We start from the raw sequence: 18467 nt of genomic DNA on the forward strand, positions 1-18467 counted from the left end.
ATAATATATTTAACAGCGATAAATATTTGGTGATAATATCATTGTCATTGTAATAACGATACTGGCACAAATATCAGAGCGAGTAGGCAAACGAGTGGATTTGAATTTGACCATCATGCATGTGTTCTGTATGATTCTGAGCCACACTTCCGAACAGTCACAATCGCACACATTATTCATTAATTTAAGATGTTGCAGAAATACAAGTAGAAGTAGAAAACGACGTCGTCTTCCCTCACAAATAAAAATCGCACTTAAAGAAAGGCGCCTTTAGTTGAATACATAGAAATTTCTAGGCTGCCCGCCCTGCCCTGCCCTGCCCTACTTCTCCACACCACACCAATTTGCCAACTGCAGATTCCATCCTACCTCCACTTTATCCCATTCCCACCACTATATACATTACATACCTATAAATAATGGAAAAAAAAAATTATATATATATATATATATATTGTAGGGTGCATTTGAAATTATATACTCATAATTATAAACGAGAAACAAAAAAATTGTGGTGTAAATTTTATTTGATTGGAGTTAAAAATTAATTTTAAATAATATTTGAATTTTTATTTAAATAATATATTGATGCGATATTTTATGAATAAATAATAATTTATTTTTATTTAAAATTATGAAGGAAAAATAATATCAATTTGTGGTTAAAATTATAAAAAAAAAAAAAAGACAAACTCTATACTGAAGACTGAAATATATATATATATATAAATAATGAGTTGTTGTCAATGTGATGAACTATTATAGTCAATACAGTACTCACCATACTTAAAATATACTATATTGATAGTACAATATACTTCATCCCTCTCAATAATTTACTATTTTTGTCTGTTAAAAAACAATAGTCTCATTTTCATAAATAACTATATCACTATAAAATTATCTTTACTTTTTCATTATTATTACACAATTATCACTACTTTTTACACTAATATACTCACAAAGCAAAAAAGTTTTTTACGTATACTTTTTACCCAATACCAATATAATATCAATATTCTTTAAATCTCGTGTCGAATACAATCCAGACTATAATTTTAGGACAGAGAAAATACAAATTATTCCTCATAATATAAATACTAGTTTACATCACATATTATAAAAAATCTCACCATATAATGTATATATTAATACGACATATTATAAATTAGAGCAAACAATGCTTGCTATCGGTAAATACAATATATGTTGTGCAATGCATTTTGAATATGTTTATGCAATGCTTCCTCTTTCCGTCAAATTTATTTTTATTTTTTATTTTTAATTAATTCATTAAATTTATTTCATTATTAATTTTGGTAAAGTCAACAAATCAAAATTTTATTATTACCCTCAATTCAATACTTATTTACGACAAATACCATTAACTTTATTACATTCTCTCTCTTCGTTTACTTTATTTCTTAATTAAATTTTTTAAAATACCTTCAACTACCTATCATTTTTTCAATAAAATATTCATTTTTTTTTTTTTAAATTTTCGTAACGAGCCCAAATAAATTAATTTTAATGGATGGATGAGGTATATTTTCATATAGTGAGTGAACTAATCAGCATACTCCTAGTTAGCACAATGCAACACCCTAATCATTCACCTATACAATGATATAATAATATTAATGTAAAGGAGAGTGGAAAGGAGGGTAAAGCCAAGTAAAAGGGGCGGAGAAAAAGCAAGAAATAGGGAGAAGTGGAAAGCCAATAATGAGGCAACGTAACAATGGAAAGAAAGAAAGAAAGAAAGAAAGAAAGAAAGAAAGAGAGATGGGAATCAAAGAAAGTAGGCAATGGAATTCAAAAGTGCATCATGTCATCCTAACACATCCTTCACTAACAAGCTTCTAATTCCAATAATACTAATACTTATATATAAATATATGTGGTTTGTTTAGATATGAATTTTTGGGGGCTTTTGAAAATTTGGAAAAAAAATAAAAGGTAAAAAATTAGTATTTAATTTGATATTTTGTGAAAAAAAAAATATATTTGATGTGATATTTTTGAAAAATAAAAAGTATTGAATAAGTAAAAATATGCTGTCTAAACAGAACTTATTCTCCCATTCAATTTAGAGTGTATTTCTTTTTGATTGAGTTTGAAAAAATTTAATTTAAATTTGATATTAAAATAATATTTAATAAGATATTTCGTAAAAAAAAAATATAAAGTCAAAATAATAAAATATGAAAAAATTAGAATAAATATACAGACTCTAAATTCATATATTAACTATGTGTATGTGTGTTCTCCTCGATCTAATCTCAATCTTATGTATCGTCTTGTCTTGTCTTTGTCGCGTCATGCCCGCCCCATCTGGGCCCATCACTGTCCTGATGATTCTCAATCGGACGGTGTGGATTCAATCTGGCCCTGGGGTCCATGGACTTTCCAAGAACAGCAATTCCCATGCACGCAACGCAAAGATAAAGATAAAAGGCCATCAATCATCTAACCCAAAAGACCCCCTCCCAGCCCTGCCCTGCCCTGGTTCCCTCACATATTTGCGATTTTAGAACAGTGCTTCCTCGTTGAAGCTAGGAATTGGAGGAAAAAGCAAAATCCCAAATTCATTCGACACTGCACCTGTTGTATTAATTGAATTTCTTCAAGAAAAAAGAAATGAAAGTACCCCTGCCGTCTGCAAATAACCCTCACGACGACGCCGCCGCCAAACACGCCGCCCTTAGCTGCACCGCCGCCTACGAGCCCAGCTCCGTCCTTGATCTCCGAGGAAGCCCCAGCCCTGTCGCGGAGAAGACCGCCGCCGATAATCTGGAAGTAAACGATCATGCCCTGATCAACCACCAACCTGCTGCACAATTAGAGGACTGGGATTCTTTGATGAGAGAATTGGGATTGCACGACATCGACGACGAATCTCCCGTTTCCCGGCCGCCTCCCTTTCCCCACCCCCACCCCCACCCCCACCCCGAGATTACTGACCATCTCCCAGAATTTCCACCGCTAATTAGTTCCTCCTTCGACGCGAACAATCAGTTGGCGGTTGCTGATTTCGGGCTTCTCACTGACATCGCCAATAATAACAATAATAATAATAATTCTAACAATCCGAATAGTATGATGGGTTTGTTCGAAGGATTTTCCGGCGACGTTGTGGGGCTCGATTTCGTCGATGAGCTGATTCGACTGGCAGAGTGCTTCGAGACGGGGTCGTTCCAGCTGGCTCACGTGATATCGGCTCGGCTCAATCAGCGGCTGAGCTCGCCGGCGGGGAAGCCGCTCCAGCGGGCGGCTTTTTACTTCAAGGAAGCCCTTCAATCGCTACTCACCGGCTCCCCTCGCCCGCCGGCAAACTCCATGGAAATAGTTCAGACCATCAAGGCTCAGAGAACCTTCTCGAACATCTCTCCCATTTTCATGTTTTCCAGCTTCACGGCCAACCAAGCTTTGCTCGACGCCGCCTTGGATTCACCTGTACACGTCATCGACTTCGACATCGGCCTCGGCGGTCACTGGGCCTCCTTCATGAAAGAGCTGGCCGACAGGTCGTCGGACCACGCGCCGCCGCTGCTCCGGATATCAGCAATCGTGCCGGAGGAGTACGCGGCGGAGTCCAGGCTGGTTCGGGAGAATTCGACGCAATTCGCTCGGGAGCTGAACATTAGATTCGAGATCCAATTCATATCAATTCGAAGCTTCGAGTATTTATCATTCAAGGCGATTAAATTTATGGAGGGAGAGAAGGTGGCGGTGCTATCATCTCCGGCGATATTCCGGCAAATCGGGACGGGGTTCCTGAACGATCTGCGGCGGATTTCGCCTCACGTGGTTGTGCACGTGGACATGGAAGGCCAGATGGGGCTGGGAACGACGCCGTATCGCCAGGCTGTGATCGACGGCCTAGAATTCTACTCCACCCTGCTGGAGTCTCTGGAGGCGGCGAACTTTAACGGCGGCGGCGATTGGATGAGGAGAATCGAAACCTTTGTGTTATATCCCAAGATTGTGGAGGCGGTGGAGGCGGCGGGGAGGCGTGCGGCGGCGTGGAGGGAGGCGCTTTTGGCGGCGGGGCTTCGGCAGGTAGGGCTGAGCCAGTTTGCGGACATACAGGCGGACTGTTTGCTCAGGCGCTTGCAAGTTAGAGGATTCCACGTGGCAAAACGGCAGGGGGAGATGCTGCTTTGCTGGCATGATAGGCCCCTCGTCGCCACGTCAGCATGGAGATATTAATTAGTGTCGCTAATTAATTAATCCCTCTCTCGGTAATGAACAAGGTTAATTACTACGTAACGTACTAATCATGGTTTAGGCAGCGGTCGATGATATCATTTAATCCCAATCCTATATTATATGTTTGGTTCTAATGAATTGCTTAATTTGAAAAACACTGGTTAAAGAAATAAATTTTACTTGTGTTCGTTGTTTATAAACAAAATACATTTGGTAATCGTATTATATCTTAAAAATCTGTGGCTAGTTAGATCATTTTGTGTACATTCCAGTTATGTTAAGTCTCATTGCATGTTCTAGAGTATATGTTGTTTTGATTTGTTTGATTGAGCTTTTCGTAGAAAAGTTTGATGAATTGCTGAGTTGCATTTTTATAGTTTGCACCTATATCTCGCCACTTATATCTCTCGTCTAGTGCTACGTTAGCTATGTCCGGTGATTTATGGGATGTCGAATTGCTTGCTTACTTGACAAGTATCTTACGATAAATGCGAAAAGAAATTTTTTGGGCTAATTCCAAACAAAAATCGACAATCATGGATTCTAAAAGGTCAAATATGCTTAGACACATCCTATGAAAAATATCGATGTATATGAAAATGAAATTGATATGTCAAAGACCTCGTTAATGATAGACTTTCTTTTCTTCGCCTTTGACCTTCAATTTAAATGCAATCACAATAGACAATATTTTTTGTTTTTGGTTGCAATCAAGTATTGAAAGACGATCAAACAATTCCCAATCATGGTCCTTGCGGATCGGATCAGATATTCAATTTGTCTCATCCAATAGATATTTCTCAATCCATCATAATAGACCTTGATTCGATGATCATAGACAGTGCAACAGGCAACAGATTGGTCGTCTATTCTTTTTGCAAATATTTGATAGTCAATCAAAATTTTCATACCAATAATCTCTCTTTTTTTTTTATTGATATACCATACATCGAGAGGAAAAAAATATTGAGAGATCTACAGACACCAACAACAGTCAATTTATGTAATTATTCTTAACTATTACTGACTGAAAATTCAACCAATAATTCATCAAGCTATTGCATACCAAATCAAATCAAATGAAACAAAAATGAGGACTCCCCCTCAATTTGTATACCATAAAACAAAAATGGCAATAATAGATCTTGCAAAGCATGCAAGAGCAGCAATCTATTAGTTCCTACAAAACATTAATCCAAAAGTTATCAATTCATCATTAATCCATTAAGATGAGTAAGAAAGTATTACTCACATAACGCTGACTCCCTTCTGTCTTCTCCCTCTTGGAAGACACATCAGCCAAAAGGAGTGGTATATGCACAGTCCGGACTAAATGCCTCAGCATCATCATCATCATTTGAGTCTTTTATATCTGGAGCCATCGTTAGTAGTCCGGGTAGCATAAGATACACTTGTCCCAACTCTCTTACGAAGTTAAGCATAACTTCATTGCGCTCTTGGGCTTTACGTTGCGTTGCATGCGCATGACTTTCTATTGCAAGATTTGGACTCTGGCTTTACCAATCAAGACATATCTATCTTTGAAGTTGTTGTGGAGATTGCAAAAGGTTGCATGACAGACCATGGGAGGAGATTTGCACTATCTCATCATCTTCAACTTGAAAAACTTTATTTTCAGCAAGGAGAGTTGTAATGAGGGCAGGGCATGACAACCTTGCATGCTTAAGGATATTTCCTTTAGTGAACTCATGCATTTTGGTTAGAATAATCAGACCAAAGTTCGCATGAGCAACATATTTATCGATTGAATATACCAAATTGTCCATATAAGTGGATAAGCATGATGTTTTAGTGATGGGAAAGACATTGAAAGCACAAAATCGATAAATGAAATAATATTTCACCGATAAAAGAGTTGGACTCATATTTTTCCTTCCAAAATAGGATGCTCTGCCTCCAGAGATGACTTTGGAATATAACTCTTTTACCAATTTTGGACAGAATTGAGAGAGCAAGGTTGCCCAATGCGAGAGACGCTTTGACTCGAAATAGTCCAAGATCTCAATTCCTTGTAACTAAGTTTCTCAAACCTATTTTTACTAATCACTTTGCCTAGAGAGATCGCCTTTTAATAGAAGTTTCTATTTTTTTTATTTTTTTTTTAATTTTTGTTAAAGAAAGATTCATTTTAAGCACGACCAAGACTAAACAATTGAAACAGAGGAAGAACCTGCTTTTGTGGTCTTTTTGCCATTTTTTCTCTTCTGAACACTTAAGGACGACAGAGGAAATTTTGTTATCTGATTCGTCAATGGATGACAGAATAGGGTTGTCACCTCTATTTTTCTTGGTCATCAATAACTTGTTCCTCCACTGGTTCTTCTTGGTTTTCCAGCTCAGTTATGGGTTCGGCATTATCAGGATCAGGAACACCACCTTCAATAGTAGTATTTCTCAATCAACAATAATATTTTCTTCTTGAACAATAGGGGCAAGAATGTCGGAATCTCTTTTTTCTTGGGCAATCTTTTCATCAGAAGACTTGATATATGTCGGTGAGGCATCCTCACCGGTTTCCATTTAAGGAATCAAATTGATGTTAGAAACACCATGGGGACGATTAGTATGAGTGATCTCCATTGGATTTTGAACTTCAGAAGGCTCACGAAACACCACTTAAAGTAGCACAACATCAACAACAACTTCATCACATTGTTTCCTCTTCGGCTATTACCTCTACATTTTCCTCTTCAACTACCACGACCTGCACCTTCATGAGTAGCTTGTCTGGTTTTTAACAATTTTCTTACACCAGGGATGAGGAATGGGAGAATGAATACCGAGTGGGGAAGTTAATAACTAGACCATCACAAAAAAGTTAAAATGAATCCCCTGCATTTTTAGAATGAACTCAGGGTGATATATGTGGACCATTCAGATATTTATGGTACTTATCAATGCATATACTAGATGGTCGGACATATGTTTATTATGTTAGAAAATAAACATATAATCAAATATGTTAGCGGAAGCGAATAACGAAACAAACTTCCAGCCATTGCTAAAAACTAAATTTGTTCTCGATACTCTCTTCTTCAAGCAAACGGTAGATTGGAACCGTGGGAAGATGGTGTTGCCAAACTTTGGAACCCTTGGGAGGCTGTTGCCAAACTTCGGAACCCTGTGAAGATGTCAGATCTTGGAACCCTAGGATAACGTTGCCAAACCCTGGCTCTCAAATAGCGATGGTGTATTATGATTTTTTTAGAGTAGGTTTAGTAACCCTTATGTGAGAGTATTTATAATAAAAAAGAGAAACCGTCCATCACGATTTTTCTGCCACTTCTCACGTATATTTTGAATGTGATAGACTTAATGGGAGAAAAGTGGGCCACAATTTTAGGTTAGTTTAATTATATAAGATAATTAAAAAATAATCAAAATTCAAATATGATTGATTAATTAGTTAAACTAACATTCTCCCACTTGGCCCACTCAAACTATCACAACATAACGAGAAACTTTACATACGAATCATGGCGGTAGGTCTTCTATAAACGAATGTTACCTTCCATGTATCACGATATGTCAAGCATCTCAAACTAAATTCACAATATGAATGAAAAATCATATATTTATTCCGGGTTAAACATAAGCGAGTTTTCTCAATAATAAACAAATATGTGCACAATAAAGCGAGAAAACATCAAACTGAATAAGAGTCTCAAATAACAATGTGTGCAAATAAACTACATTGTAGAATCAAGTCCCATACTTGCTACGTGATAACTGAAACTCTTTAGTGGCATGTCTTTAGTCAAGGGATCAGCAAACATCAACTCCGTACTAACGTGTTCAATGACCACTTTATTTTCTTTGACACGTTCTCTTAAGGCTAAATATTTGATGTCGATGTGTTTACTTCGACTCCCACTCTTATTGTTTTTAGCCATAAACACCGCATCAGAGTTGTCACAGTACAACTTAATCGGTCTGGAAATAGAGTCAACGACTCTAAGCTCGGATATGAAACTCTTCAACCATACACCATGCGAGCTAGCCTCGAAACATGAAACAAAGTCAGCCTCCATAGTGGAAGTAGCAGTGATAGACTGCTTCGTACTTCTCCAAGAGATAGCTCCACCAGCCAACATGAACACATAACCCGATGTGGATTTCCGAGTGTCAATGCAGCCAGCGTAGTCCGAATCGGAGTAGCCAATCACTTCCAAGACATCAGTTTGTCTATATGTGAGCATAAAATCCTTCGTACGTTGAAGGTACCTCATCACTTTCTTTGTATCTTTCCAGTGGTCAACACCTGGATTACTCTGATATCTCCATAATACTCCAACAACATATGATATGTCAGGCCTGGTGCAAACCTGAGCATACATAAGACTTCCTACTGCTGAAGTATAAGGGATATTGCTCATGTTCCCTTTCAAAGTCATTTTTCGGACACTGACTCAAATCGAGCCTGTTACCCTTCACAATGGGAGCTACACTTGGTGAACAATCTTTCATATTAAATCTTTCTAGAACTTTCTTGATATAGGTTTCTTGAGACAAATCCAAAATGCCTCGATTTCTATCTCTATGGATCTTAATGCCAATGACATAAAATGCCTCTCCCATATCTTTCATATCAAGGTTCCTTGAGAGAAATTGTTTCACATCATATAACATCTCTTTATCATTAGTTGCAAGCAAAATGTCATCCACGTACAACACAAGGAAGCAAATATGACTCCCACTAACCTTCTGGTATATACAGTGATCCATGACATTTTCTTCAAAGCAGAATGAAGAGATAACATTATGAAATTTCAAATACCACTGACGGGAGGCTTGCTTCAATCCATATATGGATTTATTAAGCTTACAAACTAAATTTTCTCCACCACTAGAGGTAAATCCTTCAGGTTGTTTTATATAAACCTGTTCCTCTAGATCACCATTCAGGAATGTTGTTTTCACATCCATCTGATGTAACTCAAAATCAAACTGAGCTACTAATGCCATGATCACACGGAGGGAATCTTTCTTAGTCACCGGAGAAAATGTCTCGGTGTAAAATCGATTCCTTCCCTTTGAGTGAATCCCTTAGCAACAAGTCTTGCTTTATGTCTTTCGATGTTGCCATCAGAGTCTATTTTGGTTTTGAAGACCCATCTGCATCCGATGGCTTTTACACCATCAGGCAACTCGACAAGATCTCATACCTTGTTTGATGCCATAGAGTCCATCTCGTCTTTCATAGCACCATGCCATAAATCGGATTCTTTAGAATTCATGGCTTGGGAAAACATTTCAAGATCATTTGCAGCTTTTATATCGTAATCCGATTCTTGAAGATACACCATAAAGTCACTAGAAATAGTTGATTTTCTGACTCGTGTAGATCTTCCCAATGTTGTCTCATCATTATTATGAAGAACTTTTTGACCAACTGATTCAACAGCATGTTGTTCAACATTTTCTTGATATTCCTCATTAACAACTTGATCTACGTGATCATTTTCATCAGTTTGTGAAACTTCATTAGTTAATCGTCTAATACGCATTGGAACTTGATGAGCGTGGAAAACAATCAATCTATCACTCGACTCAGTAGGTTGATATTTATAGTGATCTCTTTCAGAATGAGTATCTGGAAAATGATCACTCCCACTAACTAAGTCATTCTCGAGAAATTTTGCATTTCTCGATTCCACAATTCTAGTGCTCTGAGATGGACAATAGAATCTATATCATTTGGACTTTTCGGCATATCCAATGAACTACCCACTAATAGTCTTCGGATCTAGCTTCTTTTCTTGTGGATTATAAATTCTCACCTCAGACGGGCATCCCCAAACACGTATATGTCGCAAACTCGGCTTCCAACCTTTAAATAATTCAAAAGATGTCCTTGAGACAACTTTAGTTGGTACCCGGTTCAATACATACGCAGCCATCTTTAGCGCTTCAGTCCACAAGAAGTGAGGAAGTTTCACATTACTCTTCATACTCCTCACCATGTCCATTAATGTTCGATTTCTTCGTTCTGAAGCACCATTTTGGTCCGGAGAACCAGACATAGTGTATTGGGCAACAATCCCATTCTCTTGAAGAAACCTAGCAAATGGACCGGCAGCTTGTCCATTTTCTGTGTATTTGCCATAGTACTCACCACCTCTATCAGATCTGACGATTTTGATCTGTTTTCCACATTGTTTCTCTACTTCAGCCTTGAAAACTTTAAAGGCTTCTAAAGCTTCATCCTTAGAATGAAGTAAGTAAAGATACATATACCGTGAATAATCGTCAATAAAGGTGATGAGGTATCTCGGACTACTTGTATTCATGTCTGGACAACAAATGTCTGTATGAATAATTTCCAAAAGATTCGAACTCCTTTATGCACTCTTTATGGACTTGTTAGTTTGCTTGCCTTTAATGCAACTAACACAAGTCTCAAAATCAGTGTAATCCAGGGTACCAAGTATCTCTTCATTCACTAATCTCTTAATTCTGTCAATTGAGATATGTCCCAATCGACGATGCCATAACATATATGAGTTCTCATTCATAACACATCGCTTTAAACCAGCTGTGACATGCAGTTAATCAAAAGTAGTGTTGTTTTTCAATTTGATCGAATAAAGACCATCATTAATTTCACCACAACCAACGGTTCTAGATTCAAAATCCAAAACAAAACTAGAATCCATAAAGTGAAACGAAAAACCCAAACATGATAGTCTCGATACAGAAATTAAATTTTTGGAAAAACTAGAAACATAAAAAGTCTTTTCCAACTTCAAAACAAAACCACTACTCAGCACTAAACTGCATGTCCCAATGGCTTCCACAAGCGAACGCATCCGACTACCGGAATAAATAAACTGTTCACTTCCCATTGGTTTCCTTAGGTTTTCCATACCATGCAAGGTATTGGAAACATGGATTGTAGAACCAGAATCAATCCACCATGTGTTATAATTAATATTAACCATATTGGATTCATAACAGACAAATGCAGAAGGGATACCTTTCTTTTCGAGCCACGTTTTGAACTTAATGCAGTCTTTGTTCATGTGTCCTTTCTTTTTACAGAAAAAACACGTAGACTCCTTCTTTATAACCCGCTCAGCTGGCACATGTCCCTTCCCCTTTGTATCATGCTTTCTCTTCTTGCCATGGACCGTTAGGTTCACTTTCTCACCTTCCTCCATCAATAGTCTCTCCTCCTCTTGAACACACATGGTCATCAATTTATTAATGGACCATTTATCTTTATGTGTTGTAGAATATCTTAAATGGACCGTATTGATAAGGTAAAGTGCACAAAATGTAATGAACAAGAAAGGTCTCAGACATGGTCACATCTAAGCTTTTCAGCTGCGCCGCAATGTCCGCATGCGCATTATGTGCTCGTGCACACCCCTCACACCCGTGAATCTCATGGTGGAGAACTGAATGATCAGTGTGCTGGCAAGAGCCTTATCAGACTTGACGAATTGTTCGTCAATAGCCTTTAAAAGCTCTCTGACATTATCATGCTAATCGACAGACGCACGGATACCAGCAGAGATCTTAGTCTTTATGAGCATTATGGAAAGACGGTTAGATCTCTCCCATCGCTCATAAAGATCCACATCATCTGGCTCGCTCGTTTCAGTAATAACCGGCGGCTCGTCTTTCCGTATAGTATAATCAATGTCCATCCAACCTAAATGAAGGAAAATCCTCTCCTTCCAGATTTTGTAATTATCACCGGTCAATTCGGGAATATCATATTTAATGTCAGAGAAATTCATGGGATTAAATGCTGCAAAACTAAACATATATGCTCATCAATAAACAAGACAAATAAATTACATGTTCTACCAATGTAAACACATCAAGACATGAATCTAAAGACATAAGACTTGTCTGTGGGCTAAAGTTTTACTCAATTAGACTTCATAAAAAACTTTACAATAAAACTATCAAATTGTGTTCCTTTTCTCAATTCCTGTGGGTAGATTAAGAAATACAACTCGATATTTTATCCTAATTACTCATACAAATATAACAAGACTCCTGTGGGTAGATCTCATCACATCGTACATGATAATTACAATCGATGTCTATTAATGTGATTTCAAATAAATCATAAATAAAATTTTAATTAATCGAAGATGCTGTGGCTATTCTGCAGTTAAATAAAATTTAAAGTAAATCACAAACATCATGAATATATAATATGAAGTTCACATAAATAAATGAGATTAACACCATCAGCATGCTTCAATCAAGAATACAGTGCAAATATATGCAAAATAATAATAATAATAGTAACAATACTACTGCACCGTCCGTACTTCTCATGATGATGATGATAATAATAATAACGATTTTGTATGCCACATCATCATAATAATATTAAATATAATAATAATAATAGCAACAATAATAATGCAGGAAGAATAATAATAATAGTAACAATGCTACTGTACTGCATGAATAATAATAATAATAATAATAATATTACCACTGCAGCAAGAGTACTACTGCAACAATACTAAATTTCGCACGGAAACCAAAACACACCTCTTACATATTCTTAATGCACGGATATCGACGCATAATATTCATTCAACGCGTATAATCTCAATTGTAACCGAAAGACGTGATTTAGAAATTTAATATTTTCAATTAATTAATTTCAAAATAAAATTCAAAATTTTTCCAAAAACATAATGAAATTTTTTCAAATAGCAGGATCGGATCTTGATTAAGAAATATCGCAAAGCAATTGTTGAAAATAAAAAACCAAAATATTTCCAAATAAGAAATTAAAGCGAATCTTGATCAAGAATTTGATGAGAAGAAAATTCAGAGCAAGGAAGAGGCAAAAAGGCTCTGATACCAAATGTTAAAAAATAAATATATAATCAAATATGTTAGCGGAATCGAATAGCAAAACAAACCTCCAGCCATTGCTAAAAATTAAATTTGTTCTCGATACTCTCTTCTTCAAGAAAACGGTAGATTGGAACCATGGGAAGATGGTGTTGCCAAATTCTGGAACCCTTGGAAGGATGTTGCCAAACTTTGGAACCCTGTGAAGATGTCAAATCTTGGAACCCTAGGATGACGTTGCCAAACCCTGGCTCTCAAATAGCGATGGTGTATTCTGATTTTTTTAGAGAAGGTTTAGTAACCCGTATGTATGAGTATTTATAATAAAAAGGAGAAACCGTCAATCACGATTTTTCTGCCACTTCATACGTATATTTTGAATGTGATAGACTTAATGGGAGAAAAGTGGGCCACAATTTTAGGTTAGTTTAATTATATAAGATGATTAAAAAGTAATCAAAATTCAAATATGATTAATTAATTAATTAAACTAACATATTATCCACCCGCAATTTGACATTTGCGAGGTTGTTTGCTCAAATAATTAAATTACGAGCACAATTTTTTAGATCACCCAATAAAGAAAATTCAGCTCCAAGATTTTTGATGATTATTGCATGTGTATTGGGATTGATATTGAGCATCTTGTATCGTATATATGATAAGTGTTATATATGATAATATTTTGCTATATTTTGGGCAACTTTTTGACGCGGAATTTTGTATATATGCTCACTATGGTGTGTTTATTATTATGTAATAGGTTTCATGAAGTTGACAAGTTTTTGGGTTGATTTGAGAGAAAATGAGCAGAACGCCTAAATGCCTTAGGCGTGATAACACAAGTACAACATGAAAAATATGAAAATTTACAAAAAGGTCTTCCGGGGTAAATTGACAATATAAAGATTATGTGAGGATTTAAGTGCAAAGGGGATCTAATTTAAAGGGTATCTTGAGATGGAGAATTAAGAGACACGATTTGCAATTGAAGAGGGGGAGAGAAAGGGACTACCACGTTCTACCACGACATCATTTTTTTTTTTTTTTTTAACGGGAGAATGGAGAAAGGAGAAGACGACAAAGAGGAGAACTTGGAGGAGGATTGCAGAAGACTTTTCGGGGCGTTCTTCTATTCTAGTATTGTTCTTCCTTACCTATTTATAAAGAATTGAAGGCATGATGAAATTTTTCAATTGTTTCGTGTTTTCAAGTTTTATGAATTCCGAGTAATTTCATTTCTAGTGTATAGGTGAATTGATGTTTGGGATTGAATTTGTGAGAGTTAGTTTTATATAATTTGGTGTTCATCGATATTGGGTATTTCTAATTCTTCTAATTTATAAGTTTATAAATCTTAAATTAATTATTGCGCACGTATTGATTTGAGATTTCGTAGCTAAATTAGAGATTGACACCCGTAATTGTGTAATTTTTCAATTGGTATAGCAACCTAGAGGAATACTCTAGGAAAGAATTAGAATCAATTTTGAACAAATCCGCGTAGGAATTTTGTAAAATTGAATTGAGCCTTTCTAGTACTTAAAGTTGTCGAGTCAGTAAAACTACGGTCGTACCTAGGATTCTCATTTGATTAGGGAAATCACTAATGGTCGTACCTTAGCTATCGACAAGTTAGGAAATGTTAGGTGTGAATGCGTGTAGATCAACTATAACCAATTTATCAAACAAGTCAATGAACTTGATTTTTAGTCGATAAACAAAATCTTATATCCCGAACAGAAAATTCATGTCTATGCTAGAGTTTAATCATATTTGGTAATCCGCCTTGCATTTTATTTTATTTTAGTTTATTTAGTTGAGCGAATTTATTTTCTCCTAATTTAGTATGATAAATCAAAACCCCCCATTATATATATAGTATAATTATAAATAACCGAATATTCAATATTGTTATTGTTCACTGTGAAGACGACCCTACTTACCGAACTACTACATTTTGCAAGAAATTGAGCTGCCGAAACCTGACTTAGCTATCCAACTGACTAACATTTCTAGTTCCGACGAGAGTGAAGAGGCCAAGGGAGTTGAAGAAGTTGTGATACATTCAATGAAACGACAGAGAACTCTTAGGGAGCTAGCTGCTCCCGATTTAATTCAGTATCCCTTGTGTATTACTTTTCCTGCTATAGCCGATAATACGGAATTTGAGCTTAAATTTGGACTAATATATTTATTGTCGTCTTTTCATGGCTTGGTAGGGGAGGAACCACACAAGCACTTGCAGGAGTTCGATATGGTGTGTACGAGCATGAAACCACTGGGAATCAATGAGGAGCAGATAAAACTCCGAGCTTTTCCATTCACCTTGAAAGATGCAACCAATGATTGGTTGTTCAACTTGTCAGCCGGGAGTGTGACCACGTGGATGGATATGAAGCACAAGTTCATCGAAAGGTTCTTTCCTGCATCCCGGGCTATTATTTTGCGAAAAGAGATTTTTGACATCAAACAAGCATCAGGGGCTGTTAATTTCCCGCATCAATGGAGTTTGCTACTGTGTTACTTCATTTATAGAGTAGTACTAGTTCTACTTCATTTTTTGAGTTTAATTTTTTCTGTAATTTTGTTATTTTTGGAGTGTATTGTATAATTTTATCTTTTAATAAAATAATCTATAATGTAATGTTTTAAAAAGTGATATATGTAATTTTTTATTTCTTGAAAAATAATATATAATGTTATTTTTTCAAAGTAATATACAATTTTATTTTTTAAAAAGTAATGTGTAATTTTATTTTTATTTTTTCAAAAATAATGTGTAATTTATTTGTTTTGGAAATACTTATTTTTACATATATTTCCATAAATGTTGAGTGATAATGTAAAGATAAATTAAAATTTGGTGTAATTTATAAATAATAAAAAATTATAGTATAAAACAATATGAAAGAGGAATATATAGATAATATACTTTTTAAGAATAAAAATTGACGTTTATGTGGTTAGAATAAAATTACTATATATTAACTGCATTTTTAATATAATTGTTACGAAAATAAAATAATGGATTGAAGATGATTTAGGGTGTATTTCTTTAGAGGGATTTGGGGAAATTTTGGTTTTGGTTTGGTTTTTATTTAAATTTTGGGATGAGTTTGAATTTTGATGTTTATTTTGTGTTTAGGTTTGGTTGGGGTTTGAGAAGTTTTGATGTGTATTGATTTGATGGATAATGAATAAAATCATATAAATATGTATTAAATTTAATTGATAAAATTTATATTGTATGATTTGATTATGAATTTATATTATACTCAACATATATATTTATTTGTATTATAAAAAATTTTATTCTCTACAAAATGACATATATATTATGCTCCCTCCGTCCCGGAACTAAATATCCATTTGCTTTTTGCACATAGTTTTAAAAATATTAGTATTATATTGGGATATAGTAGGAATAAAGTAGAAATGACTAAAATAACTTTATTAGTATGTGTGATATAAAGGTAATGACATTTGTGTAATATATTATAAGTTGTAAGGGTATTTGTAATGTTAGGTAGATAGTACGGTTACTAAAAAAAATGGATACTTTGTTATGAGACGGACCAAAATGGAAAAATGGATACTTTGTTATGGGACGGAGGGAGTATATATTTTTTTCCCCTATAATTATACTCTCTCTGTCCCATATAATATGTGTATATTACTGTAGACGCGAAAATTTAGGTATAAGTAAAGTATCATTAGTAAGTAATTAAGAAGTGTATTAGTCTAAATAATTATTGTCTAGTAAAAATAATTATTGATTAAGATTAAGATAACTAAATAGTTTAATTGAAATTTAAAAAATTATAAAATTTAAAATTTAAAATGTGATTAAAATGTATAATTATATTTCAAAAAAAGAAATAACAAATTATGTGGGACGAAGAGAGTAATAAATATTAAATTATATTTTAATTTTTAAAAAAAGGAAAAAGAAGTAAAAGCTGTAGGTTGCAGGCCGCACAGTGGACAACCCCAATTTTGGGTTTGAAGAAACACACCCTTAATATAATACTACATCAATCCCATAATAAATAATACTCCCTCCGTCCCGCAAGAAGGCTGTCATTTAGTTTTTGCGTCATTGTACTTAATATTAAAAATATCTTTATATTTGAATAATTTACTCGATAAATATCATTGTATATGTATTATAAGAGACTAATAAACATATTTTTGTTTTCTTTTCTTAATTTGTACTACATATTGAACACAAAAAGTTAATAGCAACCTTCTTGCGGGACGGAGAGAGTAGTACTTTTTTTTAGTTGTTTTATAATGACACTTTTTATATTTAGTAAAATTTACTAATTCAAAATATATTTAACAAATACAAATAAATTTAATTAATTTCATAACCCATTGAAATTTCTTTGGGTGCGTTTGTTTTGCGGGTTAGAATTTTTTAATAGTAAAAAGTTGAATCTAAATAGTTATTTAATGTGATATAAATAAAAATTGATGTGATATTTTGAATGTAAAATAAATTTGTGATATAATATAAAAAAATAAAAATAATTGTTTGATTTGACATTTTTTAAGATTTTTTTTGAATAATAGATAAATATTTTTATCGATATAAAACTTTCCATCTTTTAAAAAATTATTTATGTTAATTTTTATATATAAAATTCTATTTTCTATAAAATGATATTCATATTAGATACTCCCAACGTTCCATAACTATAATTTTAATTGGGTTGGGTACGAAATTTAATGAATATTGATATTATATTGGTAGTTGGTAAAAAATATAGATAAAATACTTTTTTGCCCCTGAGAGTGTATTAGTATAAAAAGCAGTGACAATTGTGTAATAAAAATGAAAAAATAGGAATAGTTTTATGGTGATATGATTATTTATGGAAATAAAACTATTATTTTTGGACGGACAAAAATGGTAAACAAGACTATTGTATTGAGACGGAGGGAGAGTACTATATTTTACTAAGATATAATTTTTAAAATTTTTAAATATATATTTTTAATTTTTTAAGTATATATTAATTTTTATTTTAAAATTACTAACTATATCACTTATAAAAAATAATAAGATGATAATATTATAGGTTATTATTATTATTATTATTATTAACAAATTAAATATTACTCACTCCGTCCAATATATTTTGTCTTCAGTAGATACGAGAATTTAAATAAAATATAATTAGTAAATAATTAAAAAATATATTACTAATAAAAATAAGGGTAAACTGTTTTTTAGTCCCGTAACTGGATCTCCTTATCATTTTAGTCCCGTAAGTGGAGTCTGTCGCAAACTAGTCCCATAAGTGAAAAGTTTTCGCTGTTTTAGTCCTCCGGCACCGGAGACGCCCGCGTGGCTCGGCGGAGGCTGCGTGTTCGCCAGGTCAGCGACACCTGGC

At 34.4% G+C, this 18467-nt stretch overlaps 1 protein-coding gene across 1 annotated transcript; it reads left to right on the forward strand.

Moving 5' to 3' along the window:
- The first annotated feature begins 2466 nt into the window (after positions 1-2466).
- Positions 2467-4567, forward strand: LOC127242292 (scarecrow-like protein 15). The gene has a single exon (XM_051261774.1). The coding sequence runs from the start codon at positions 2641-2643 to the stop codon at positions 4210-4212; it is 1572 nt and encodes a 523-aa protein (XP_051117731.1). The 5' UTR covers positions 2467-2640; the 3' UTR covers positions 4213-4567.
- The last annotated feature ends 13900 nt before the right edge of the window (positions 4568-18467 follow it).

Source organism: Andrographis paniculata, unplaced genomic scaffold (assembly GCF_009805555.1).
Source record: "Andrographis paniculata isolate CXL003 unplaced genomic scaffold, ASM980555v1 Contig86END, whole genome shotgun sequence".
Taxonomy (NCBI): domain Eukaryota; kingdom Viridiplantae; phylum Streptophyta; class Magnoliopsida; order Lamiales; family Acanthaceae; genus Andrographis; species Andrographis paniculata.